Below are 27,450 nucleotides of genomic sequence, written 5' to 3'. Positions count from 1 at the left end.
CAGAACCTCCTCTCTAATTTGTGCCTGAACTTTATTTCTTCTAGAATAAGGACCCCAAAATGGCTCGAGTTGCACTGGAATCTCTGTACAGACTACTATGGGTTTACATGATCAGAATTAAATGTGAAAGCAATACAGCTACCCAAAGGTAAGGTGCTGCATTTGGGATGTTAATCAATCCTTGTAGAGCAGATATTGCTAGTGGAGATGTGTTACAGCTCTCCTGAACATCTTAGAATTGAACATATTCCTGTTGTTAAAAAAAAAAAAAAAAATACGCAGAACTATACAATAAAATACTCCCTTTTGTGCCACTGTCAGTTATTCTTCCACCTATCGAAATTACTAGAGAAGTAATTCTGCTTCTGGAAAAGCTAAAAATCACTGTTTGCTATCTTAAAGTTATAAATATTTTGGAGTGGCATTGTCACTGATAGGTTTATTGTTGCTTGTAATGTAGTAATGAAATAAAGTAATTACATCAAATTTTTAGCAAAGGATCAGAACAAATTACTCCATTACCTTTTCATTTCAAAGAAAATACTTTCTTGACTTTCTAAATAGGGTTGGATTTACAATTTACATTTCATAATAAATGACGGTCTGCAAGCACCAGAAGTGTCTAATGTTGTATGTTGTTTTTTTTTCCTTTCTTTTACAGCCGACTTATTACTATTGTCACAACACTTTTCCCCAAAGGGTCCCGTGGTGTTGTGCCAAGAGATATGCCTCTAAATATCTTTGTGAAGATAATACAGTTTATTGCACAGGTATGAGAGATCAATGCATAAATATTACCAATCAATTAATAACTTGTTTTCCTAGTAACAAATATTTAAATCAATTTGTATTTTCTGAATTTTTGAAACACCATCCTCAGTATCTTGCATCTAGGTAACGATAAAATTATGCTTTGAACTAGTGTGGTCTTCTTTGGATCAACAATTTTTTATTATCTTTGTACCACTGAAAATCATAGAATCATAGAATGGTTTGAGTTGGAAACAACCTTAATGATCATCTAATTCCAACCCCCCTGCCATGGGCAGAGACACCTTCCACTAGACCAGGTTGCCCAAAGCCCCATCCAACCTGGCCTTCCAGGGATGGGGTATCCACAACTGCTCTGGGCAGCCTGTTCAAGTGCCTCATCACCCTCTGAGTAAAGAATTTCTTCCTAATGTCTAATTTAAATCGACCGTGTCTGTAGTTTAAAACCATTACCCCTTGATGTAGCACTACACTCCTTGACAAAGAGTCCCTGCCCAGCTTTCTTGTAGGTCCCTTTTAGGTACTGGAAGGCCACTCTGAGGTCTCCCTGGCACCTGCTCCTCTCCAGGCTGAACAACCCCAACTCCCCCATCCTGTCTTCATAGGAAAGGTGCTCCAGCCCTCCAACCATTTTTGTGGCCCTCCTCTGGGTTCGCTTCTAACAGGTCCATGTCCTTCTTGTGCTAGCGGCCCCAGAGCTGAACGCAGGACTCCAGGTGGGGTCTCACAAGAATGGAGTTGAGGGGAAGAGTAACCTCCCTCGACATGGTGGCCACACTTCTTTTGATGCAGCCCAGGATACAGGTGGCTTTCTGGGCTGCAAGCGCATATTGACAGCTCATACTGAGCCTCTTGTCAACCAACACCCCGAGGTCTTTCTCCTCAGGACTGTTCTTAATCCATTTTCTACTCAGCCTGTATTTATGCTTGGGATTGCCCAGCCCAGATGCATTTTATGTATAAAATGCATAAAAATATTTTAACTTAATCTCAGGTGTATTTTTAATCATTTTAAAAATTGCCAGCTAGTCAGAAAATGCATTAATTGAGAGCCTCTGACTTGATAAAGTTTGAAATAATAGGCTGTATTTTGTAATGATACTGAATTAGTTGTACTATATTACCACAGAGAAGTTGCACTAAGACTTTACTGTTTTTAAGACAGTAAATCAGAGGAAAACCACTTTCAGCATGTAGTTGACACGTAGCTTTCATCAGTGCAAATGGGAATTGCTAAAATACAATAACCTTCAGTTCCATCTCTTTTATTACTTAAACTCAGAAAACATTTCCATTGAGCAAAGCACTTAAGCACATACTTAAAGTTTCTGAATAGGAATGAATACAACAGATGCTTAAGAACTTTCCTGAACTATGCCATCTGTGAATAAGCTCCTTTTATATAAAATACTATGTTAGTGCCATAATTACTGCAGTTTAAATTAAATAATTAAAAGCCTTATTTCCAAAATGGCTCATTTTCTATTTAAATGCCATAAATCAAGCAGGCAGAATTTTGGAATTTGTCAACACACAGCAGTGATGAAAGCTTAGATCTGATGTGTTCTGCATAGTTCTGAAAATCTGTTTTTCCATTTATTTAAATAAATCCTCATTAAACTGTTTTTTAACATTCTGTCGCCCTAAAGAAAACAAGTAGCAGAAGTGAGAAGTTAAATGATTTGTAGTATGTTTTCTATTTCAGGAACGTTTAGATTTTGCAATGAAAGAAATTATTTTTGACTTCCTTTGTGTTGGAAAACCAGCAAAAGCTTTCAGTCTCAACCCTGAGGTATGGCGTCCACCTTCATTTTTTTAGTTTGTGTATATTATATTGCGGAACGTTTGCATTCTGGTTACATTCTAAGCAAGCTTTTGCCTTTGTCCAGTTTTCGTCCAGAACCTTTAACTTGATTTATTAGTAAAATGCATCTGTGGACTTTTGTCTGTGAAATGTCACATTGTTTATTCCTGTCTTATGTTTCCTTGGTTAATACTACCAAATGTGAAATAGTGCAAATATATAAAACAAAAAGGAAGAGGGGAATAAAACTATTGACCACACTATCTCTTTATCACTGTGCTGTTGATATATGTAATGTGTTCAACTATTTTAATATGAAAATAATTTTTCTGTAACGGTTTCCATGTTTTTCAAAACAGTTTTACTGAAAAAGAATACGTGATGCAAGAATTGAAGATTCTGACCACATAAAGCTCTGCTATTAATGTCATGAGTCAGCTTCCTAGAGCTTTCCCTTCATAAAACAATCAGACATTTGAAAAAAATAAAAAAGAGTTGATAAATAATGAATAAATATTTTAAAATTAGTTTATTTGCTTATAATTTTGAAAATTAAAAATAAACACTTATATAAAGCTTATAGGAAATGGATGTAATCCTGAGCCTATTTATGTATCAATATTTGAAATTTTACTGTTTCTCAACAACAATCTACATCCAAAGACAATGAAGTAATAGGGCTAATTTTTGTTGTATGTAGACTTCAGTGTTTTAAGAACTTACCTATAATTTATGTAAATATATGTCGAGGAGATTGTCATTAGTATCATCTCTCAGTTTTTGGAATACATTCTTGGGAAATCAAAAATATTCTCTATATATTCTATAATATTTACTCAATACGGGTAAAATATGATGATTTGATTATAATACTCATTCGTCTTCTGAACTGTACAGAGAATGAATATTGGCCTGAGAGCTTTCTTGGTAATTGCTGATAGCTTGCAGCAAAAAGATGGTGAACCTCCGATGCCAGTGACTGGAGCTGTCCTTCCCTCTGGAAACACTCTCAGAGTGAAGAAAACATATTTGAGCAAAACTCTTACAGAGGAGGAAGCTAAAATGATAGGTCAGTAAAAGAATGAAACTTCCATTAGATTGAATGTAAAAAAAAAAAAAAAAGAGTGCATGAGCAGGATAATTTGATATTGTTAAGTATTCAGTTGATTTATTTATTGTAGACATTTATGGTGTGTTCTAATTAAAGATGTGGTTTAGTTTGACAAATACTGTTTTTTTAATGTGTTCTTTTTTTACAACTCAAAATTATTTTCAGGAAAAATCATTAGATACATAAGTAGTAGCAACCCTGTGTTCTGTAGGGTTAAGGGCACAGGTAGTTAAGAATTAGCTTCTTATAGTGCTGAATCTCTGTGTTTATTCATAGATATTCATCTTATTTGAAATAAGATGGTATTCATCTTATTTGAAATTGGAAAACATACCAGCTGTGAAAACCAGCAAAGATTCTTTTTGTATCCCTATTTTAGTTCCCGTGTGTATTGCACACCAAAGGAAATTTTCAAAATGACAGAAACTTTTAAATGTGAAATAAAGCAGAAGTGAGCTGCTTAAGTTGAAAGAACCAAAAAAAAAAATCTTCCTTTTTAGTCAATGTAGAGAGAATCCCATGCAGAAGGAAAAGAGCATGTGTATCATGTGCTGAAGGTGCCTGGTTTTGCTGGCAGAAAAGGAAATAGGAGAAAAGGAAAGTATAAAAACATAAGACCCATGCTGTTGAAATGTACAACAGACAAAGCATTTAGTGATGGTGTTAATTAAGTTCATTTTAGTTACTCCTCATTACAGTAGGGACTGCATTCGATAGTAAATATTTACCCTCTTGATTTCTTATATTTCACTAATGAGTTCTTTATTATTTTATGATACAGTATTCTCATTTCCAGGTGCACCCATATAAGATTAAGCTAAGTAGCTCCTATATTTTCTTTTGCATTCTACTCTGCCATTGATTTTTTAATCATCTTTCATCTGAAAAGAGATGTTATTTTGAAGTTCTAAGCTTATGTTGATTTTATTAAATAGGAAAATAATTGACTAGAGAATAGATGAATAAAAATATGAATAAAATTGTTTGGTGTTAATACCTAAAATTTCATTAAGAAAATTAAAATTTTAGCCTTTGATGAATATGGAAAAAGAGATTATTCAAGTTTTATTACTGAAGTATTTGATTTTCATCATCTGTGGTAAATCTGTATGTCTAATATTGTATTTTAGATAAAATGTTATGACATTAATTTCCATACCAAATAAATTTTAGGAGAGCTCATTCAGATTCTTTTTTCTCTTTGCCTGTAGCTTTTAAACCTCGATAGTAGATCAGAGCTTTTACTTCTGTAATGAAAAGTCATCAAATATATAGCTTTGCAAACTGTGTAGCTTCATTTGGCTAGGTATGGACATATTTTGACAAGATATTTCTCATTTTTTCCTCTGGGAAATACATATTTGTATTACTTGGACTATTTTAATGTACAATAGCATTGTTTTTGGAAATGGTGACCTATTCCATCTCTGAAACAGGGTAGTGGAATATGCTATATCATAAGTAAAACATTGGTCTTAATTCATGCAGTCCAGCTTGAGTGAGCAGCTTGCTTTTTCAAAATATACATATCTACATATATTGTAAATTATATAAAATGCATATTATTGCAGGAATGTCGTTATATTATTCTCAAGTAAGAAAAGCTGTGGACAACATACTCAGACATCTTGACAAGGAAGTGGGGCGGTGCATGATGCTAACCAACATACAGATGCTTAACAAAGAACCTGAAGACATGATCACGTGAGTGTTAAATAACAGTCAATCCCATAAAATATTGAGATGTAATTTTAGAACTTTTGATCCATTTCTGTCTATCCTGAGTTACAAGTGAAATAGCAAGAAACGGGAGCAGTTAACATATAGTATGTACACTGAAAAACTGTTTATGACAAGCTGAGTCTACTTCTCTGTATCTTGCAGTGTTTGAAATTGAACTAACTCTCTCAATATGGCCAAAATCTATGTGTGAATGCTATGAATATTTAGATGGTAGAATTTTAAAGTCTGTGGTGGAAAGCCTAGCAATCTATGCTCAGAACAGTTTCAGGGTATCTTTGCATCACTGAAGTTCAAAATAGAATCATAGAATCATAGAATATCCTGAGTTGGAAGGGACCCTTAAGGATCATTAAGTCCAACTCTTGACACCGCACAGGTCTACCCAAAAGTTCAGACCATGTGACTAAGTGCACAGTCCAATCTCTTCTTAAATTCAGACAGGCTCGGTGCAGTGACAACTTCCCTGGGGAGCCTGTTCCAGTGTGCAACCAAAATAAATGCAATAAATTCAGTAAATCCCTCTTAATAATAAATGATCTTTCAAAATTACATTGAATTTCAAAATTGAATTTCAAAATTCAAAATTTAAGAAGTATTCCACTGGAACAAAATCAAACCAGTATATTTCTCAACCAGTGTTCAACAGCAGTACTTTGCACTCTCATCCAAAATTAATAATAAGGGAAGTTTCCAGGAGAGGGTTCTAATGAGGTAGATTTTTAGTATGATGAATGACTGGCCAAATTCAACTATCAATTTACAGCTGATATAATCTCTATGTTTTAATGCCTTTCTTTTGCCCTTGCTTGTTGCTCTATCTAGATGAGATTGTAAACTCTTTGTCTTTAGCTTGTCTCAATTTATTTATATTAAATACCAACATTACCATTTCATAGTAATATTTCATATTTTTCTTTGAATACTACCTGGTATATCGCTTAGTATTCACAGCCAGTTTTCATATTAATTTTGGGTATCCAGGCTGTTGGCAGAGGAGGGAAAGTGAATTTTGAAAATCACATTTCCAGAAGATAATGGCATAGTAAACCTCGAGCACTTAGACGAGAAGTGCTTAATCTTAGCCGTAAATGTCCTCTCTATGGTTTCTTGGCATCACTGAAGTGCTGTTTATTTTTAGAATTAGTGGATAATAAGACTTGTGAGTTTTAAATTTCAGGAAGTCTTTTCGTTTGGTAGTTACCTTTGTCAGAGACAGAAAGACTGTAAGGTTGGAAGATATGGATGTTACTGTATTTTTGTGTTGTAGCCAGGACAGTTTTATATCCAGATGATCTGTAACTTAATATATAAAGGAGAAAGGAGAAACACATCAGAATCCATTTTTATCATAAAAAAAAGTAATATCTGAGATACTTTGATATGAGTTTTAATCTAAAATCATATCATGAATAACATCATTAGGTGCTACTATCAACTTCTAAAATAGCCCTTTTAAAAACTGCATTGTGCATAATAACTAGAAAAGGCAATATATATATTTTTATGTAACTGTGCTTTTTTTATTCACAGAACTTTGTGCTTCACTAGAGTTACCTATTTATTTTGAGTTCTTAGGGGCTTTAATAAATGTGCAACATATATGGGCTTTTAATACATATGCAACACTACATTTATCTATATTTTATAGTTACGGCTTTTGTCATATTTATGTATAGTTAAAGGTATTGCATAAACTGAATATCATAGTGGTATTTTTTAATAACAAAATAAGGATCAGCGAGATGTAGCTAAGCAGTGAATAGTCATAACATTTTAAAGTATACAGATTCTGCAGTTTTCTTTGGCAGTGTTAGACATAGTTCTGTGTTTAATGACTGATCCATTTATGGTTGATGTAGTAAATGACACCATGAAGAGTCTTACTGAAATCCTAAGGAGCGTTCTTTGCACCCTCCACTGGGATATGAATCTCAATACTGGTTATAACTAGATTCAAGAATAAGACATCCATTTTCTAACATACAAACATGTTCTTACCAGTACTTCAAACATTTGTGCTGACAATACCTAGCTAGAATGTCATACTGCTGGTATGGAAACACAGGCTTCCAGCTGAGGACAGCTGCTGGTCTTCGTCCAGAGTTAGTCCTGTTGAATCCCGAGCCAGCCAGAGATGCCTGCAGAGCCGTGTGAGCACCCCCTTGCCAGACACATTGCGTGCTGTGCCATGTAGCTCAGATAAGATGGGAACTTGAGCCTCAGACTTGGATCTTCTCCTGCTGCTCTTCTGTACAGCTGTTAAGCCACAGAACACCCACAGATTTTATATTTATAAATAATTACTCACTTGCCTTCATAACAGTTTCCTCTCAGACTATTATTTTACATGCCTCCATTTTAATTGCACAAACTGTTTACAACCTCTGGGGACTGATAATAAGGAAACTTTGCAAAGTTAACTTTCCACTTCAAGTCAGCAAGGAAGACTCATTTGTTTTGATGCAGATAAAATGACTGATAGCACTTTGTTTTTTACAAATATGAATATATAATATTTTGCAGTAGTTATTAACGCAACTCATATTTCTGTTAGTGGTAGTAGTTCACTGTTATAGTGAACTATAATGAACTATAATTGTTTATAACTATGTTAATGTTTGTTTATAACCAAACTGTCAGATGGGATGTCGTATTTTACACTTTTTCAGCTCAGTTGCTGACACCTTTCAAGTTCTATCTGTTAGGGTACAAGATGTAGGTATAATCAGATACAGATAATTCATTGAGAAGATTATTCTCCCTCATTCTCCCTACAATATAAATTAATAGATTAAAGTCATATCATCATACCATTTAATTAATACAATACATATCCAAGCTGCTAAGTATACAGGAATGTTAAGAGAAAGAATGGTATCCAAGTAAGACTACAAAACTTTCCTTAATCTTTTAATTAAGTAAGTCTAGTGTCAGTTCATGCCTTTTCTGTACACATTATGTGGGTGAATAATCAGTGATACTCTATACATCTTGTTTTAGACTTATGAGATGATTTGCATTCAGGCTTTCTCTGGTATTGAACACAAAAGTTAGTTATCCAAATACAATGCTCTTTGTTGGTTGGAGAAACAGAGTGATGTAGTAAGGAGGGCACTGGACTGGTGTGCAGGAAAACCAAATTCGTTCTCCGTTTTCTCATTGAATTTGTGAATGTGGAATTAGGCAGCTTACATTGAATGTGGAATTAGGCAGCTTACAGTGCTTCTTGATGTCTCCCTTTTTTCCCCATTCTTTTCTAGTTTGATTACAAGCTTATTGAAGCAAAACAGTCTTTCTCTGAATGTTTGTAGTAGGTTCTTTAAATGAGACCTTGCTTTTTTGATTCTTCCAATGCATATTACAGGCTAATAATAAAAAATATTGTAGAAAAGACTGTACAGTTTGAAATGCTGTTATGCTTTGGTTATTTCCTTTTTATACTAGATAGCCAAGTAACCTAGGAGAGGGATTCTTTATCAGGAAGAGTATTGATAGAACAAAGAATAATAAATCTGAACTAAAAGAGGGTAGATTTAGATTAGACATTTGGAATAAATTCTTTACTATGAGGGTGGTGAGGCCCTGGCACAGGCTGCCCAGAGAAGCTGTGGATGCCCCATCCCTGGAGGTGTTCAAGGCCAGGCTGGATGAGGCTTTGGGCAACCTAGTCTAGTGGGAGGTTATAGCAGCCTTGGGGCTACTGAAACATATTTTAGCTGATAATGATTGCTACAGGGTTGCTATCTCTGCCAGGGATCAACAGAAACTCTCTGGCCATACCTACATCTAAATTACACTTCTTTCTCATTGTAATCATGGATGCTGCAGGCTGATCTTGATGGAGGAGTCTTCCTATGTTATAACTCCATCTTGATATATCTGCCAGAGGGAAGCAACTGAATCAGTAATAGTGGACTTTTCAAGTACTGTGCAAATACTATGTATAAATATGCATGAAAAATGTCAAAATAAAAACAATGTATTCAAGATCAGTTCCCTTCTTAGCTCAGTGTTAGTGGTTAGCTTTCTGTCTTGATGTTCTTATGAGGCCTCTGGCACTCCATATTGTCCATCCCTTCTCTGAAAAACTCTAGGTGGATCCTTTAATACAGCTACTTGTTAAGCTTATTCAAAATTCTGTTTTAAACTTCCAGCGGTGAGAGAAAACCAAAAATCGATCTGTTCAGAACATGTGTTGCTGCTATTCCTCGATTGCTTCCTGATGGAATGTCAAAACTTGAGTTGATCGACTTGCTGGCAAGGTAAGCTGTTCAAACATTAAACAACTACTTGGGGGAACAGAACGAAAAACTGAGACACAGAGTGTGTAGTGTTTTCTCAGACAAAGCCACGTAGATAGATATAAAAAGTAATCTGTTGTTAATGGATAAGACACAGAAGTTCTAGCAACTTTTTACAGGCATTGTGTTTATATCATTGACCCCTAATTTTGTAAGGGAGTAGATACATCATTTACAAGTCTTTTTCGTCAGTATGTAGGTTAGAAGATATTCACTATTCTGTATGATACTCACTACTTATTACTTCTTTTAACCATTGCAGCATGCTAATTAACATAAGAGAGAGAACACCTTTTTGGTGTTGTGGAAAAACATGGAGATACACATTTAGCTTTTATTTATGATTCCCACATGTCTTTTTAGTAAAACAGGAATGCTATATGTGTTATGTTTCCAGATATTTTTTAATAATAATTTTAATTAAAATTATTTTTATAAGAAAGAACATAAAATTATACATTTTAATTTCTTATCCTCCCTGTTTGGGGTGCATTGAATTTATCTAAATGTACTTCACTGAAGAAGGTGTTCTAGAACACACATGGCTGCTAAAACAGTTATGTTTCAGGACATCAAATCAGTGACTTAGTGCCAAATGATTACTTTAAGAGGTACTGGTCAGTACAGAAATGTCTGTTACATTTCAGTTCTGGTATCCAATTCAAAGATTCCAGCGTGTGCTTATCTTATAAGTAGATTATAGTGATAAATCAAGCCACAAGGTCCTAGCAACATATTGTCAGATAACTGTGGCAGAGTAATATTTTCCACTCTGTTCTTGCTTTTGAAACGTCTGTGAGGGATGGCAGATGTGGGAGTCAGAGGACTGTATGCAGAAGCAGTTTTTTCTGCTTTATGAACTGCCAATTCCCAGTGATGAGCTGAAGCAATGAAACAATTAATTCTGCTAGCAGTAGAGAGCACAGGCAGCCAAACAAGCCAAAACTGCAGCCAAGGGTAGGTGTGCTGTGCTCCATGGCAGGCTTGATTTCCTTCTGTTTACATCCTATGCTATAAGTCATTTGTGGGTTGTTTTAAATTGTTACATTATCAAATTATGCAGATACCACATTAGATAGTTACAAGAATCATGCAGTAGGAAAATGAAAAAGGATATGTTTGCCTTTAACCCGATATTTTAACCAGCTTTCTATCATTAGTAATGGCCTTAACTAAGCTGGTAGAAAGCATATATCCATTCTGATCTTTGACCAAAAAGGACTGTTCAGATCAGACATTGAAAATAACATCACTAGAATTAAAGTGTGGAGACCAATACGGATTTCTTCATAAATTAATAGCCCCCACCTTTATCTTTGTTCAATACTCAAACTTTATGCAGAGAAGGCCAGTAGTTATTTTTTAGGAACAATCAGCATTGTAAACACTTCTTGGGTGATTACCGTGCTGGGACAATGCAAACAGTAGGTCTGCTCATTAATCCGACTCCTTGACTCTGAGTAGAAGTGAGATACCAAGAGGAGCTGAGGACAGCATCTCTAGAGCAAGTTTGGATGCAATTACATGCTCAGGCATTCCCCAACAAGGGGACCTTTGTTCTCATCTCCTCCATCTACTCATGCTAAAAGGTCCTTGAGTCATTGATACTGTTTTAAATCATATTTTCAAGTAGATGCAAGGGAAACACAGTTTAGGTAAAAATAAGTGGATGCATTATAGGTTGGAAAACTTCTTATCAGAAAGCAGTTAACAGACAATTCACAGTTCAGGCAATGTATAGTGTGGTGTTGAAATAACTGGGTAGGGCCTTAGTATTGCAGAATATGATCTTTGGGCTATAGTAGATCACAAACTGAGCACACACAAAAAAGTGATGTTACTATGCAAAAGGAAACCTCGTTCACTTTTATAAATAGAAATGTCTAAAAGGTTTTTGAAAAAGTTCTGTTCTAATCAGTATCAAGGATGCCTGATTTGGAGGACTGTGTCCAGGCTGGAGCACTGCAGTTAAAGAAGCATCTGGCCAGAGAAAGAAAGGAAATGAGTGGTTTAAAAATATCACCCACAAAGAAAGATTGAAAGAATTAGGTCTGTTTAATCTAAGATAGTGTGAACACAAAACAGTCTGCAAAAATATAGTTTCAGAGAAGGAGGAAATAAACTGTTTAAGGAAGTAACATCTGTCCTAATCTAAATGTAAGTCTCCAGACCACCTCAGCATCAGAGCTGCTTCTGCATTCCCTGTACCCATGCTTTTTTGGGTCTGGATTTACTATTTTTCCCAGTTATGGAAGAAGTAGTTCTAGGAGATACAAGTCTTTGCTGTTATGGAGATATTCCATCAATCTTAGTACAATATTATTTCTTTTTTTGATCTGAGGTGATTAGATTTTGAGACTAAAATCAATACAAGGATAAAAAAATTTGTAAAGGTGAAGTATCAACCTCTCCCTTTCAACTCTCTTTTTGAAAAGAAACTAAGAAGCTGTTCTTCAAGGGATTTGTGCAGGGCTGTGTTGTTTGGATGAAGGCGGTTAAATATTTTCTTCTCACTAAAGATAAAATAACATCTTTGGGTTAATGGGTTCTTTTGTTCGCAGTTTGGTTTTAATTTTTCATCCTGACAACAGATGTGTCTTTTGGCAGTTTCCAGAAGGAATCTGTAACTCAGCAGCTAGACTTTCTTCCAGGACAGCTGTATTCAAATCATAGACAATAAAGCAGATGTCAAGTATATGCTGTATATTTTGCCCCTTTACTGCCCACTGAAACAGTTCATTACAAAATCCCAAGCTATTTTAATTTTAACAGACTCAAGTGCTAGGAAGCAAACAAACATTTACTTGCTTCCTCAAGCTGCCTGTCATACAGTAGTACATAGATGTATTCTCATGCTCAATTTGAATTTCATCTCATTAGGTAATGCGCAGTGTCATTGCACAGTAACTCGGGTTTTGAGATGTATATCTTTTGTGTCCTCTCTTCCATTATTTGTGTCGTTGTGGAAGTCATTTCATGGATGGCTTAATCAAAATCTCAGGGGTCGTGCTTGTTTTTCTGTTTGTGGCACTCCAAAGAGGAGACAAAAGTGGTCCTTTTCTAGCACAACAAAATACCATTTTTCCAAATTTATATAAAAAAGATGTGGTTATTAAAGCATGACAGTTATTTTTAGTCATATTCACAGGAGGCGAAGTTGCATGGCAGTCACTTTCCTTTGACTTAACTGAGAAGTCCCCTGCCTCCCAGTTATGCTTCTGTAATGGACCAAATCTGTTCTGAGCTGCTTCTCATCATACACTGCAAACTGACTGGAATTTGGTTCCACTCCATTTGACTGGTGTGGTTTTTTTCTCCTAGATTTCCATCCATTTGTTTCTAATGCATCCTCATTTTCAGCTACTCTGTTAAATGTAGATAAAGTACTTTGAAAATGAGTGCTAACACACAACAGAAAATTATGGTCTCTTGGGTAATAAAAACAAAATACATCATAAAGGCAATGAACCAGAAATTACAGAACACACTGATCTGAATTTACTTTATTCTGCCAGGCTACCAACACAGAGGTAGTCTGCTAATTTTCTTTCTGAAACAAAGTATATAAATTTTTGTGTTGCAAAAGAATTTCAACACAAAGCAAATACAGAAGGAAATAAAATTTAGAAAATGGGATCTGAAATCTAAAATTTTGGGACTTCAGGGGTGTCAAATGTTTTTTTAAAAGTATGGAATATCCTTAGGCTGTTTTTCCCATTTCCCTATCCTAAGTTGATTAAAACATAAAGTAGTTTTATAATTCAAATGCTTGGTTTTATTTATTTTAAATATTTACTTTCTATAATTGTGATTTGTTTCATGGCTAAAGCTTCATTTTAGCTGTTAGGCAGCAGAGGTGTTGTGATTCTTTTATTTTTATGTTGAAAGTAAGCAAATAAATAGATCAATTAGGCAATGAAGTCTTAACCTGTTATCCCTTTATTATCATTATGAAATAGAAATGTTTCATGATTGTATGAGTAAATCAAAACTGTTTTTGGTTTTGGGGAAACAGCAAAGTTGTCAAGTTCTGTACTTTAAAGACACTTTAGGAGTGGAGCAAACACTTCTTTTGGATCTATGAATGTGTTCAGGCACTGTTGTATAAGAAATTACAGTAAAACGTGTTAAGAATGTTAATTGTGGTCAGTAATAATAAAACCATGATAGCATTGTTGCAATTTACCTTGTCACTGGGAATTTTCTGTCAGTGTTAATTTACTGAGAAACATATGCTCATTATCACAAAAATCAGTCCTTAGATTTTTATTACCTGACATTTACTTTTGCTTACAGGCTGTCTATCCATATGGATGATGAACTTCGACACATTGCACAGAATTCTCTTCAGGGTCTTCTTGTTGACTTTGTTGACTGGCGAGAGGATGTACTCTTTGGTTTTACTAATTTCCTGCTACGTGAAGTGAATGATATGCATCACACCCTTCTTGACACTTCACTGAAGTTACTGCTACAGTTGCTCACACAATGGAAGCTTGTAATACATACTCCAGGAAAAGCTTCTGAACAGGCAAAAACCAGATCTTCGGAGGTATGAAATTAAAAGATTTGTGTCCTCGCATTTGTCCTAATTGAAGACAGAAATTATGTTCCCTGGTGTTGCTGTGTTTTATGTGTTTTGTATTTACTCACCTGAGAAGAATTCACTACGTAAGATTTTTTAAGGTAATTAGTTCAGCCCTCTTTTGAGGACAGCTATTTCCTTGTGTAATACAGCAGATGTTATTGTTGTTGAGTAACATGAGAGAATGCATGTCAAACTGAAATAAGCATGTCAACAAAAGCACATAAAATGAATTATTTGTATGAGGATGTTGCAGAAGGACATTTTCCCAGGACTGAAACTGACTGATAATACCAGGAGGAATGCTGGGAAGAGTGAAGTGGATCTTCCTTTCCTGTCGCTGTTTCACTTGGTTGATCCAAAAACATCAAACTCCCTGATTGTTTCTAACAGCCCGTTGTCTTCATGTGTTACTAACGTTCCTGGGAACTAAACAGCTTTGCTCTGCTCCTCCCATATGTGCTGTCCCACAGATATTTTCATTATGAGAGATGATTTTTCAGGCTTCTTATCTCCTTACCCAATCACCTTGGAAATTGTTTCTTTCGCACAAGCATGATGTCTGCTTTATATTGCAGAGGACCCTCATTAATAAGTAATAGTAGTTCTACAAAAAAATGTAACAAAGGGAAAGCCTTTCATACTTTTCAGTAAATATTGTTGCACCTTACTGGTGGGGTGCCCTCTTTGTAAGAGGTTCTAGAGACCACCTACCAGGATAAAGGGCTGCCTGATACAGGATCAAAGAAAGACCTGAGGATCCTGCCGTCCATAGCAGAAGTATGAAGTCTTCACAGTCTGACTTACCTCTTCATTTTATTAGGGGAGTAAAGAACAAAACAGGTAGTTGAATTGCAAATTAGATGGAGAGCTCTGGCCATAGACTGGTTTTGTGGAGTAGAGTAAGTTAAAGTGACAAAACATGGTGGTTTGAAGGAATGCTTTCCATCTCCTGCTTAGCATTTACATGGCCTCTGTGTATTGGTTCTTTACATGTCATAGTTAAGTCGAATATTTCTTGTAGATCTGATTTTCAAACATGAACGAACACTCATTTATTTCCCTGTGCATTATTCTACAGTTGATACCAAATGGATCCAGCCACAGGATACAGTCTGAAAGAAGCCCCTATTCTAATGTACTACATGCCGTTGAAGGATTTGCACTGGTTCTGCTGTGTAGTTTCCAGGTTGCCACGCGTAAACTAGCTGTTTTAATCCTCAGAGAGATCCGTGCTTTGTTCCTGGCTCTTGGCCAAGCAGAGGTATGATTTTCCTTTTCTGGAACTTTGAATTAATATTTTCCAAAGATAAAGCTCAAAACTGATATTACTGTTGCTTTTAACATAATTAATGCAGTGCAGCAGGTATACACTTAGTTTATAAATGTTTTTATAAAAACATTTGGTCTAAGCTTACCAGTTCTATTTGCCTTACCATTGCAAACCTTTCTGTGGATTGCTAGACAATGTAACATTAATAACATTTGCCCTGTACAATAATTTGCTCAATTTGAAGGGAAACATATACAGCAACTTAATACTTTCCCTTGGTATGATGTGAATGTAAAAGATACTTTTTGCTGAACGGATCGTTTTTGTATCATCAGCATTATAAATTTTTATTGGAAATGAAACTCGTTCCTGTAGCTTACCATTATATAAAAAAACACAGCATACGACACATGTAAGATTATTCATATACACTTTCCTTGTATAGTAAAGTCCTCTAAGTTTTTTTTATGGATATAGAAGTATTGAGAGTCATGTGTATCAATGGTCACAACTCAGTGAGCCATCTAAATGCCTAAGAACACAAATATGTGTGTTCATAGCAAAGGAATGCTTTCATAAACAGTAAGCTAATTTTTCAGTCTTTTGATACCAGCTATCCAAAGTCATAGGGGATTTTCTGATATGCGTTTTTGTTCAGTAAACAGTGAACTATAGCCACAAATTAATTTAATTTCAAACCACAGTCTGGACTTAGTTCTGAGATTAATATGAAAAAGACAAAATGCACCCATCATTATCAATGTATTTTTTAGCCATTTTAGATTCATGACATAATTTTTAGGTGGTTCTATTTCACGTACCATAAAAACAAGAAATGAAGCAATCTGGTAAGGAAAACAGCTAACTTCTGCTTTCTCTGTTATGCAGGATGATGACAGGCCTATGATTGATGTCATGGATCAATTAAGTTCTTCTATTCTTGACAGTTTTATTCATGTGGCTGTTTCAGATTCAGTAAGTACTACTTTACTGATACTGCTAGTGTTTACATAACACATGGACATAACAAATATTAGACATGAAATACTAAAGATACAGCTGCTAGAAATTAAAGGAATCACACAGCTTTAAGGCTCCAGCCATCTACCCGAGCGTTCCAAGTCTCCACAACATCCCATGTTAAAAAAACAAACAAAACAAAACAAAAAAAACCACGCTGTGGATATAGAAGATACTACATACAGAAAAAAAGAATATATAACCAAAGTTATAATCAAAATTACCTAAATTTTGGACCTGTGTCCTGCATCTCAAAGAACCATTGAGAACATCTTATTTCTATCACCACCTAATGCCTGGAGTGGTTGGAACTCACTCACTGAATCACTCATCAGTTCTGATGTTCAGAAAGGAATAACCTTTAACTCTCACTCATGCGCAGAAGTGACCTTGTCTGCAAACCTAAGCATAAGCTTAAGTAAGGTGGATCTCTGCTTTTGCTTTCTCATGGGCCTAATGATCTAACATACTACCAGAGGAAGCAGAGAAGCCACAAGCAATTTGGATGAGAAAGTATTGGCAGGAGAACTGATACATCAGGCAACTTGTTTTGCATACTTAGAGATTAGTACATTTGTCCAAAGAGCAGAAACTTGGTTCTGAGCACTTTTCAGCCTGATGAAGTTTAAAGCAACAATCATTCCTTACCGCATGACTGCTGTAACAGCAGCTTTCCCATGGTAGGAAGGGGTGAAATCAGGCCATTGTACAGCTGAAAGATCAGATGCTGATCAAGCAAGAGCTATTCTGACTGTGTAAGCCAGGAATTAGGAAATTCAGTTGAAACAACAGAATCTGTTTAGGGGTGTTGCAGTTTCTATTTGGTGTAGGTTTGGATCTTGTGCTTTAGTTCTATGCAATAATAATATAGCAAAGCACATGCATTGCCAGTGTACCTTGTTTCTGACAAGTACAGCAGAGACTGGTAATTTAGTGATTATTTTTGTAACAGTGGATGGAGGATGCAACTCTTACATCCTGTTTGAGGTCCAATAAGTGAATAGTAAGATGCCAAAATACATGTGTTTAAATTTTCATTCCACAAAGTTGTTTTCCTGAGAAAGTACTAACTTACACTACAAAAATGGTCTGTTGATATGATGAGAACCCTATTTGCCACTGAAGGAAGCAGGATTTAAAGTGGATTAAAACTGTTTAAGCTCCTGCTTCAGCCTCTTAATTCCCTACACACATATTCAAATGCTCTGCAAGAATATTAATTAACAGCACTGGTATTTATCATACTGCCATAGCACGTAGGAGTCTTAATCATGGGCTAAGGCTCTGTCTCTCTGTTCAGATGATGAACATAAGGACAGTCTATACCTATTACAGACTGTAGCCTTATACAAGAGACAGTGGGTAGGTGTAGGCAGCAAGAACAGATAGAAAGTAACAATGAGATTATATTGGTCAGCATGCAAGATAGTTCGCATAGAGCTTAAGGGCAAGTTTTTGTGCCCGTCAGAGTAGATAGGAGCTTTAAGGAGGAACCAGAGGGGAAATAATGAGGTAGCTCTTATCAGCATTTGTAAAAAGCTCCTCCTGAGTGAAAGGGCAATGTGACAACAAGCATAAAAGTATTGGTCTAAAAAATCCAACAGAAGATGGCCATGGAGCTGGAAAATAAAGACAAGCACTGAAGAGGAATGTAGCATGGAATAAATTAATGTCACTGTGATTTTTTATTTTTTTCTCTCTACAGACAACAATACCTTTAACACACAGTGTGGACTTGCAGTGGCTGGTGGAGTGGAATGCAGTCCTAGTAAATAGCCATTATGATGTAAAAAGTCCTTCCCATGTCTGGATATTTGCACAGTCTGTTAAAGACCCATGGGTTCTCTGCCTCTTCAGTTTTCTTAGACAGGAGAATTTACCAAAACATTGTCCTACAGCTCTCAGCTATGCTTGGCCCTATGCTTTCACCAGGCTACAGTTGATAATGCCTCTTGTGGATCCAAAGTAAGTGGAAATCTGCATGGAATTTCATTTTTATGGATTTGTATGAATTTAATACAAGCTGTAATAGTCTCCAGTTTCAGTCTGACCTGCAGAGTTGCTATCCAACTCTTGTCCTGTTCAATAGCAACTGATGGCTAAATAGCATATTTCATTCCCTTTTGATAAAGGAAGTTGATTCCTCCAAGATACTGAGGAATTAAGACTGGGAACTAATTTTAATAATTTAAATTATTTATATTAATCATTTTATATTATCTGAAATATTAATTAATTATAATCTTTTTATTAAATTAATTTATAATTTAATCTACTTTTTAAATTCTAGTATTCCTGTTAATGCAAAGAAAACAAGTACAGCAAGTAGTGGAGACAACTACGTCACTTTGTGGAGAAACTATCTTATTCTGTGTTTTGGAGTAGCAAAGCCCAGCATCATGAGCCCGGGACACTTGCGTGCTTCAACACCTGAGATCATGGCTACCACTCCTGATGGAACAGTGAACTATGATAATAAGGTGATGTGCCCTGCTTCAGGCAAATTATTCTGTATTTATTTAGAAAAGTTTTAAACTATATTGGTATGTGAAACGATGATGAAAGTACATCCTGATGAAAGTATTTCAGCTGGGGGAATATTTTGTTATACACAAACTGCTTAAGGCATGTAATTAACAATTATAACATATGTTTAACATGAAATGTCAATAAGTATTTGGCAAAAGCTATGGCATTTTCAAAGTACTACTTTTTTTGCATTCTGGGTGATGTATATTCAAAGTATAGACATTTTGTATGTGATGTGTTTGAAGTTAACTTTAGCATGTCAACCCCTTTCTTTAGTTGTAGCGTACTCCAGTTTGTAGATTTATAACAAAAAATCTACAGCTATTAAGCAATAAGGCAGATTTCTGAATATACATTGTAGGCCTGCTTGGACGTGAAGGAATATTGTATGAAATATAGTTTCAACTAGCAGCAGCCTGAGAGGAGCGGTAGTGAAATAATAAACTCAGTAAATTACAATAATCTGAATGAAAGTAAAGGGATTCCTCAAATATACATATTTGCTAGGCCTTATTGAGATGATTACAATGTAGCAGACATGCAGTTAGGCTGGTTTATTAATATCCATTATAGTAAAATCATTTCAGCATGTTTTTTAACTATCTATTGATTCTTAGACAATGCAATTTTGTAAAGAAAAATATGTTTTTACTCAGTGTCGATAATCCTTACAGTGAAATGTCAATGATTTCTTAATATATTTTAGGCTATTGGGACTCCATCTGTTGGAGTCTTACTAAAGCAACTAGTGCCTTTGATGAGACTGGAAAGCATAGAAATAACAGAATCACTTGTATTAGGATTTGGAAGAACAAATTCTCTTGTTTTCAGGTACTTCCCCATTTATCATATTCTCAGTTATTTTTTTCTAATTCAAATACATTACTTTTTTGTAATTTAAATATACTTGATTTTTTTATTTGCACTTCAGACCTTAGTTTATATGTAATGAGTTTAATACTGATGCTTGTTAGAGGAAACTAGATTTCATTAATGACTTTTTTTTTTTAATTTAGGGAATTAGTAGAAGAACTTCACCCACTAATGAAAGAAGCCCTTGAAAGAAGACCAGAGGTTAGTTGAGGAAATTAAATGTACTAGTTTGTTTAAACTGCAAAATGAATTTCAAAATAGTGATTTTTTTCTCCTTGAAAAGCAAAGATCTTCTTTTGTACTAAGTAAAAAGTAAATTTCTGTGTGCAACAAGCATTTCAATAGCTGTGTATAATAACATAATTTAAATAATTGCATTAAAACTTAGTTTAATTTAAATTTTTTCAGTGATAGAAAATGTACAATATAGAAAGCCATTCTGAGGAAAAAATTCCAGTCAAAAATGTAACCTGTCATAGAGAAACCACTTTCAGAATCTGACAAAAAAATCAATTATAACACCAATGGGCTACAAGCACATCTCACAGTGGTGATCTGATGTGCTTTTTATTTGCAGCAGAGGCAGAGTCATCTATTTCAATTCTAGTTGTCTGTATTTGTTCATTGTGAATAGAGCAGGTTAACTGCAGCAATTCATCAGCGTTTTCACCTTCATGATAGTATTTCCTTTGTTACAATAGAAAACAGTTCTAGAAGGGATTCCAACGGATCATCCAATCTATCCAAGAGAGCATGAACTAGTCTTGTGTAGTACCTGACAGATGTCTTTCAAACTGTTCTTAAAAACTTCCAAAGCCTCGCTAAGCAGTTCAGTCATACAATGTGTATGTAGCTACAGGAGAAAGCCATGAGTAGAGCTGGACCTGAGTTGCTGTTTGGTTCAATTTTCACAGCTCTGAGGTTGCTCACTCCCAGGCACAAGCCCTAGAAGACACCAAGCCACTATACACAATCTTTAAAACTACCCAAGCTGCTTTTGCTCTGCAATGCTTCTCATTCCCTTCCTCAGACCTAGGTTACAAAAGCACTGCTCTGGCTACAGCACAGCCCTCGTGTTACAGCAGCCAGTCTGTGATAAGAAAACAGTGCCTCGGGCCAGAGCAGCATTGCATGAGTTCTGCTGGGCAACATGGGGATAGCCAACCTTCTTGGGGTCTTCTGGAGCACTGTGAATATGAGGCCATCTGTGCCACTTGATGCTGGGGCCCTTAGCAGTCCTTGTCTGTGTTTACCGGCATAGACAAAGCCACTGTGTCCATGCAGTTCTGCTGAGAAGTCTGCATGGCTTCATACAGAAAGCTCTGCGTTATTACCGTCCTCTGTCTAGGCTAGTTTATGTTGTTCTCCAGCAATTTCAAATTGTGCATTCACTGCACTATCTTCCACAGCAGTTTCAATAAGGTTCCCTAATGGTGACCTGGTGTGTTGTCACTATCTGCCCAGTCATATTCTTCCATGCAGAAGTCATGCAGAGAATGGAGAAGAGGAAGAGCTTAAAACAACAGACATGCAGAGCTTCTCAGCTATGGCCAATATAGCGATAAACAAACAAAAAAATCACTCTGAGGAGCTTCATTCATGTTTTTACATAGACAATTCTTAATAATTGTGTTTAGCAAACATCTTCTACTGTTTCCTCTCTGTGCTGCTTTGCACCTCAATTCCTTTGTGTGCCTTCCATCCCTATGAAGTCATTGATTTGAAGGTCACCTGTTTTGATACTGGGCAGAAGTGGATTAATGTATGTGTTAGAGCAGCCTCTTGCTTTTCTGCCTTTTGCACCCTTGAAGACAACTTGGACTTGCGTGGCCTTTTCTGAAAGCATACATATCCAGTCCACCCTCAGGAAAGGAATCATGAGAACACAGATGCTAACAGTGTGCTCTGAGAGCAAATTTAGCACATGGAAATGTCAGTAGAGATATGTGAGAAGAAGGAACCACAGTATTAATTCACATACTGCTCCTGCTATGAAGAACTGGGCCACCTTCCTGCAAGCAGTGCCACCCAGGAGTGATTGTACGGGTCAGGTAGCTACGGAGAATATGGCAAGCTTCCATGCGGGCAGGCAGGTATCCAACACAGCAGAAATAACTTCCCTGAACTGACATATGCCATGACTAGAAAGAGAATTATCAAGACAGCCAAGAACTGCAGGGGAAAACCAATATGGACATTACACAAGATCCCCCATGGAGAGACTGGCACAGAGCTTGCCGTGGTGCAGTGTTACAGCTTCAGCTCTGATGGTAGTGCAGGAGAGAGCTGTGCTTGTTCAATATTACATTACCAAAAAAAAAAAAAAAAAAAGCGTGTTTTTTTTTCTCTGCATGTGCTTCCTGGAACCTTTGAGTTATAAAGGGAGCAAACCAGGGCTCTACGTAGGAGAAATCAAATGGCATAATGATTTGATTAAAAATTTGGCTAAATTGCTGCAGTCTGGGACAGAATACCAGGGAAAGTGTTGCTTTTCGTTTCCCAAGCATCTACTTACTGTCCATTGACAGGGCCATAAAGATGAGATAAACCTTTGATCTGCTTCAGTACTGTAATTCTTACATTCTGAAGAGGAAAATATAAGCTTTCTCTGAGCTTTTCTTGTCCTGGCAGCAAATTTCTTTGAGTGCAATTGCAGCTTCTTGACCTCTCATATTTTTGCTTAGTGGCGATGCAAGATACAAAGAAACAAGTCATTTTAGCCCTTCAGCAAAGAGCAGTCCTTGTTGCATTCACATCTTTCAAGGCAAGATAGACGACAGAAAAGGCAGTTTCTAGAAGATAATGAGATACAATGAACCAGTTAACAACAGTGCAGTCCTGTTCTACTGGAAGAGTATGTTAACTGTGTGTATAGCTATTGCAGTCAAAACATCCAAGAGCAGTGTACTAGAGTGGTGTCTGCAAGGAGCTAACTTGATTATGGGTGATAATGTAGCTTCAGCATTACCAAGTTAAAGAGTGGTTAATCACTAAAATATTTTCTTAGGGTCTGGATATCTGTTCTGCACTTCACAATGCTTCTGGTGCCCAGAGTAGATGGTGTAAAGCTAACATGAATATCCCTACTACCTGAAGATAGCACAGAAACCTTGAATATTAATTATTTTTTATCCAACTTTTCATTATTTCATTTCCATGTTTTCAATGAGGACTAAGGTAGCTGTTAGCAGTTTGTCCAAGGACAGTTTGAAAGACAAAAATTTGGTCATATTTATCTCTGTGTTGATATATAAGTACGCTGTAGTTATGAAATACCCAAAAGCAATCAAGTTACATCATGAAAAAAATGCTTGAACCAGAATTTTTAAATATCCACTGTACAGACATTTTTGAAGTTACTAGTTTTTAATTTATGCACCTATGAATATAAAAATGGCTGTATTTTTTAAAATTTCAAGAACAAGAAACGTCGAGAACGCCGAGATCTACTAAGACTACAGTTACTGCGAATTTTTGAACTACTTGCTGATGCTGGTGTCATAAGTGACAGGTAGGACTATCATTTGTCATATATACTGCTCTTTACTTGAAATAATTTTCAGTGTTTACAATACTACATCACTACATCAAGAATTGTGCAATAGATATGGAAGGATTTTTGTGTATTTCTTCAGGAAGCTATAGTATAACTACACTGTTTTTATTTTAACGTACAACTTTGCTTTATGCTAGTACAAATGGAGCCTTAGAAAGAGATACATTAGCCCTTGGAGCCTTGTTCCTAGAGTATGTTGATCTGACTCGCATGCTTCTGGAGGCTGAAAATGATAAAGAAGTCGAAATCCTTAAGGACATGAGAGCGCATTTCAGTGCAATGATTGCCAACTTGATTCAGTGTGTTCCAGGTACGGTCTCAATGTATTATGCAATTGCATTTAATGTATTTATTGGAAAAGTCATTTATTTTTTCTTCTTTTCTGTTTGTTTTTGTGAATTGTCGTATTGCAAATGTAAAGGGAAATGTAGACAAGAGTTCTAAGGTCTATTGAGAGTCAGATCTAAAATCTTGTTGAGGCTTGTTGTAGTCATATATAAGAACCTTCTTTTTAAAAGCCCAGATAAGAAATTACCTGTGACCTTCTGGGGCTCCAGGTTTCTCTGACATAAGACCTTATCTGTCTCCATTTGACTTTATTGCCAGACTCTTCATAAACTCAGACAGGCCTTGCAAAATATAGATAGGTGCAGAAAATGTACAGTATTAAATGTAAAGGAAAACCTGCCCAAGGTGTGGAGACTGTATCCCGTTATCTAACTACAGTTGCATACCAGAGATTTCTGATGGATTTCATGCTTTTAATATATTGCAAGATCACTTCAGAAATGTAACATAATTCCATTAGCAAAAAATACAAGAAAAAGCCTACTTTAAAGATTCCCATGTAATTGCTGGAAGATAAGGTCTGGAGCTTACTCAGTCTATGTACATTTACTATCCCCAGATCATATATGACAAGACATAACAGTATTTGTCACAACAAATACGAAGGAATGAAGGAATTCAAAAGAGTACAGTAAGGGAATAAATAGTGAACAAATAATGTACATTCCAAGTATGCAAATTTTGTCAAAGTTGTGTACTTGTCTCCAGAGATAATGTTCATAAAAATATACATTAGTTGGACAAGATAAGGAAAAAATGGCATGCCTGCTGTTAAGTTAAAAAACATCTCTTGAACCGAGTCAAGTCAAGTTCTGAGCTGCTGTTAACAAATGAAATATTGAATTTATTTCCTTTATTCATTTTGTGAATGATGCTCATTAAAAACGCAGAATTTCTCTAGTAGTTACTTTGCCATTAATATTTCCAAAGGCCTTCCTCTCTGCATTTATTCTCACATTCTACAAGGCACATAACAAAACAAAGGACTGCATATCTTAGGAATTTTACACAGTGAAACGGCAATGTTGTGTGTTTTGAGAAAATGCAACAGTAACTGATGAATTCCAATAATTCAGTACATAATTATTTGAAGAGATGTATTTTCTGGTAATACGACAGTTGTAAAATATATCAATAGCTACTGGAGCCATAACATTTAACTGCTAGCAAACAAATGTTTATTGTGTCAACATATATCATCTTTAGTCATTGCTCATATTGATTTGCTTTAGTATTGTCTAAATAGACTTTGTTAGCTTCCAGCAAAGTTTCTAGGTGAAAAATATTTAACTGGTAGTAGTTTACCGTTCTCTTTAATACACATAATTCCACCTCTTCCATCACATTTTGCTTAGGAGAACTAAAGCTATTGTTTAATACATTTATCTTATTTATTTTCCCTAAATGGTTAAGAAGACATAGGTATTTTTCATTTGCTTAAATAATTTAGCTGTTCAGGAAGTATCTTTGTCATAAATAAACTGATACCAAGTTTCCTTTATTTCTTTCCCACACCTATGGCTGTATTGTTTGGGCTTGCATTTAAAGGTTTGGAAAAAAAACAAGCAAATAGTTGCCACTAAAAAGATGCAAGAAGAAAAAAAAAAAAAAAAAGAAAAGCTTGGTTTTATAATTAGTTTATTTCTGTTTCTAAAGTCAGATATATGTCTTTTTATAAATATACATAAAGTCAGAATTGAAGGTAAGGTTCTTAGAAATAGAATACATTTTATTCACTGTTATATTTTAAGAAGGAACTTAGATATTTTGGAGTAAGTATATACTGAACATTAGAGAAAAACTCCCTGTTTATAGAAATTTGAAATTATCATCTCTGCCACATGAATGTTTTTTTTTTTAACATTAACAAATCTCAACTATTTCTATTTCTATTCACTTAGTTCACCACAGGAGATTTCTGTTCCCACAGCAGAGCTTGAGGCATCACCTATTCATCTTATTCAGCCAGTGGGCAGGACCTTTCAGTATTATGTTCACACCCCTGGATCGTTACAGTGACAGAAATCATCAGATTACAAGATACCAGTATTGTGCATTAAAGGTACTAAAATTTCACTGTCAAAATCCATAATATCAATTTCCAATCAAAATACAAGGAATTGTGGGGTTTATTTCATTTTATTTCGCAGTAATTTGATTTTTCATACTTGATGTGAACTTGTATATTAGCATGTTTATGTAGTGATATCACAGAATATAACAGTATCAACCCCTGCAGTTATGCGTTGTTTTCTTTGCAGACACTATTCAAAGCTAATTATTTTGAAAACCAGAATGCATTTTAAAATGTTATTTAAGCGTTCATTAACAGATTGTTAGACTCAGTGAGAGGATATTAGGGTCTGAAATTAAATACAGTATCAGTTCAGTATCACATGTACATCTCAGGACTGTCTCCCACACTTGCCTGGAGACATGCTCAGTAATGCTAAGATACTTTTGCAGCAAAAACAGTTGCAACTCCCCTACGTAGGTAAGATGGGAAATTAATAGCCCATGTATTTATATAAGTTGCATCACTTGGTGTAATTTTTTTTTAGCTTGATTTATGAGGAATTGGTAAAACAACAAAATGTATTTTGAAGAATGGGGGAACTGGTCTGTCATACTCCTTTCAAAATGCTTGAACTCAGTATTAGCTTGAAATCCAGTAACATCTACAGCAACCTAATTACCAAATTCTAGCAAAATCAGCTGTGACCATTTTCATCATACTTCCCTCAAAACCAAAAACAATTGGCAACCTTGTTAGTCTGGATCTGGGCTTAAATCATTCTGAAAGGTTCATTCACCTTACTTTTCTGTGTAATCAAAGTTCCTTGTTCTTTTAGGCCATGTCGGCAGTGCTCTGCTGTGGACCAGTATTTGACAATGTTGGTCTTTCCCCTGACGGCTATCTGTACAAATGGCTTGATAACATTCTGGCTTGTCAAGATTTACGTGTAAGTACTCACCCAAATGCAACACTGGTGAATAATTTTAATTTCTGTACTTGGTGACTAAAAAGTTTGTGACTGTAAGAACTATGATTGTATACATTTCTATTTTGAGCAGTTAACAGTAGCTTTATGTAAATTTCTAATACAAAAGTGTAATTAATTTAAGAAGTATTTTAACAGTAAAAAATATTATTTCTGAGACTATAAAATACATAAATAATAAGCTAAAATTTGCCTTATGGCTCATTGCTGCTTGCAGCAGAAAGATAGGCTTTTCATCTGCTGATAAAGAAAAGTTAAAAATGGCATGAGCTCAAAATATTCTTATTTCTATTTGGACTACTTCCACCCACCTGCCTCAAGTTTCTGTGGAATAAGAATGTAAAATCCCTTCCTGCTCAGTGACATAGATACTGGTGAAACGTATTTGAGTGAAAGTGAGTGGGTCAGTGTTCCAAAGAAGTCAAGAGGATAAATGATTCAGGAGAGGAAAGAAATATTTCATTTCATTTATTTTATTTTTTATTTTACTAAGAACACACAATAGATTATTCTTGCCATTGTCTCTTCCATTTT

At 35.5% G+C, this 27,450-nt stretch overlaps 1 protein-coding gene across 11 annotated transcripts in view; it reads left to right on the top strand.

Moving 5' to 3' along the window:
• FRY (FRY microtubule binding protein) overlaps positions 1–27,450 on the top strand; it is a 235,655-nt gene that overhangs the window by 135,385 nt on the left and 72,820 nt on the right. For all 11 annotated transcript variants that reach the window (XM_035324770.1, XM_035324776.1, XM_035324719.1 and 8 more), the window contains 17 exons: positions 45–148; positions 662–770; positions 2,477–2,563; positions 3,473–3,644; positions 5,258–5,390; positions 9,584–9,691; positions 14,027–14,282; positions 15,397–15,579; positions 16,477–16,563; positions 18,314–18,573; positions 18,899–19,088; positions 19,844–19,968; positions 20,154–20,211; positions 23,430–23,521; positions 23,704–23,876; positions 25,816–25,976; positions 26,767–26,877. In XM_035324770.1, the coding sequence (XP_035180661.1) occupies positions 45–148; positions 662–770; positions 2,477–2,563; positions 3,473–3,644; positions 5,258–5,390; positions 9,584–9,691; positions 14,027–14,282; positions 15,397–15,579; positions 16,477–16,563; positions 18,314–18,573; positions 18,899–19,088; positions 19,844–19,968; positions 20,154–20,211; positions 23,430–23,521; positions 23,704–23,876; positions 25,816–25,976; positions 26,767–26,877 (2,409 nt within the window). The remainder of the gene's footprint in view (positions 1–44; positions 149–661; positions 771–2,476; positions 2,564–3,472; positions 3,645–5,257; positions 5,391–9,583; positions 9,692–14,026; positions 14,283–15,396; positions 15,580–16,476; positions 16,564–18,313; positions 18,574–18,898; positions 19,089–19,843; positions 19,969–20,153; positions 20,212–23,429; positions 23,522–23,703; positions 23,877–25,815; positions 25,977–26,766; positions 26,878–27,450) is intronic.

The sequence above is a fragment of the Oxyura jamaicensis genome, chromosome 1, assembly GCF_011077185.1.
Source record: "Oxyura jamaicensis isolate SHBP4307 breed ruddy duck chromosome 1, BPBGC_Ojam_1.0, whole genome shotgun sequence".
NCBI classification, from domain to species: Eukaryota; Metazoa; Chordata; class Aves; order Anseriformes; family Anatidae; genus Oxyura; species Oxyura jamaicensis.
Note: the sequence above shows the minus strand (reverse complement) of the source record. Positions and strands in the feature narration are given on the sequence as shown.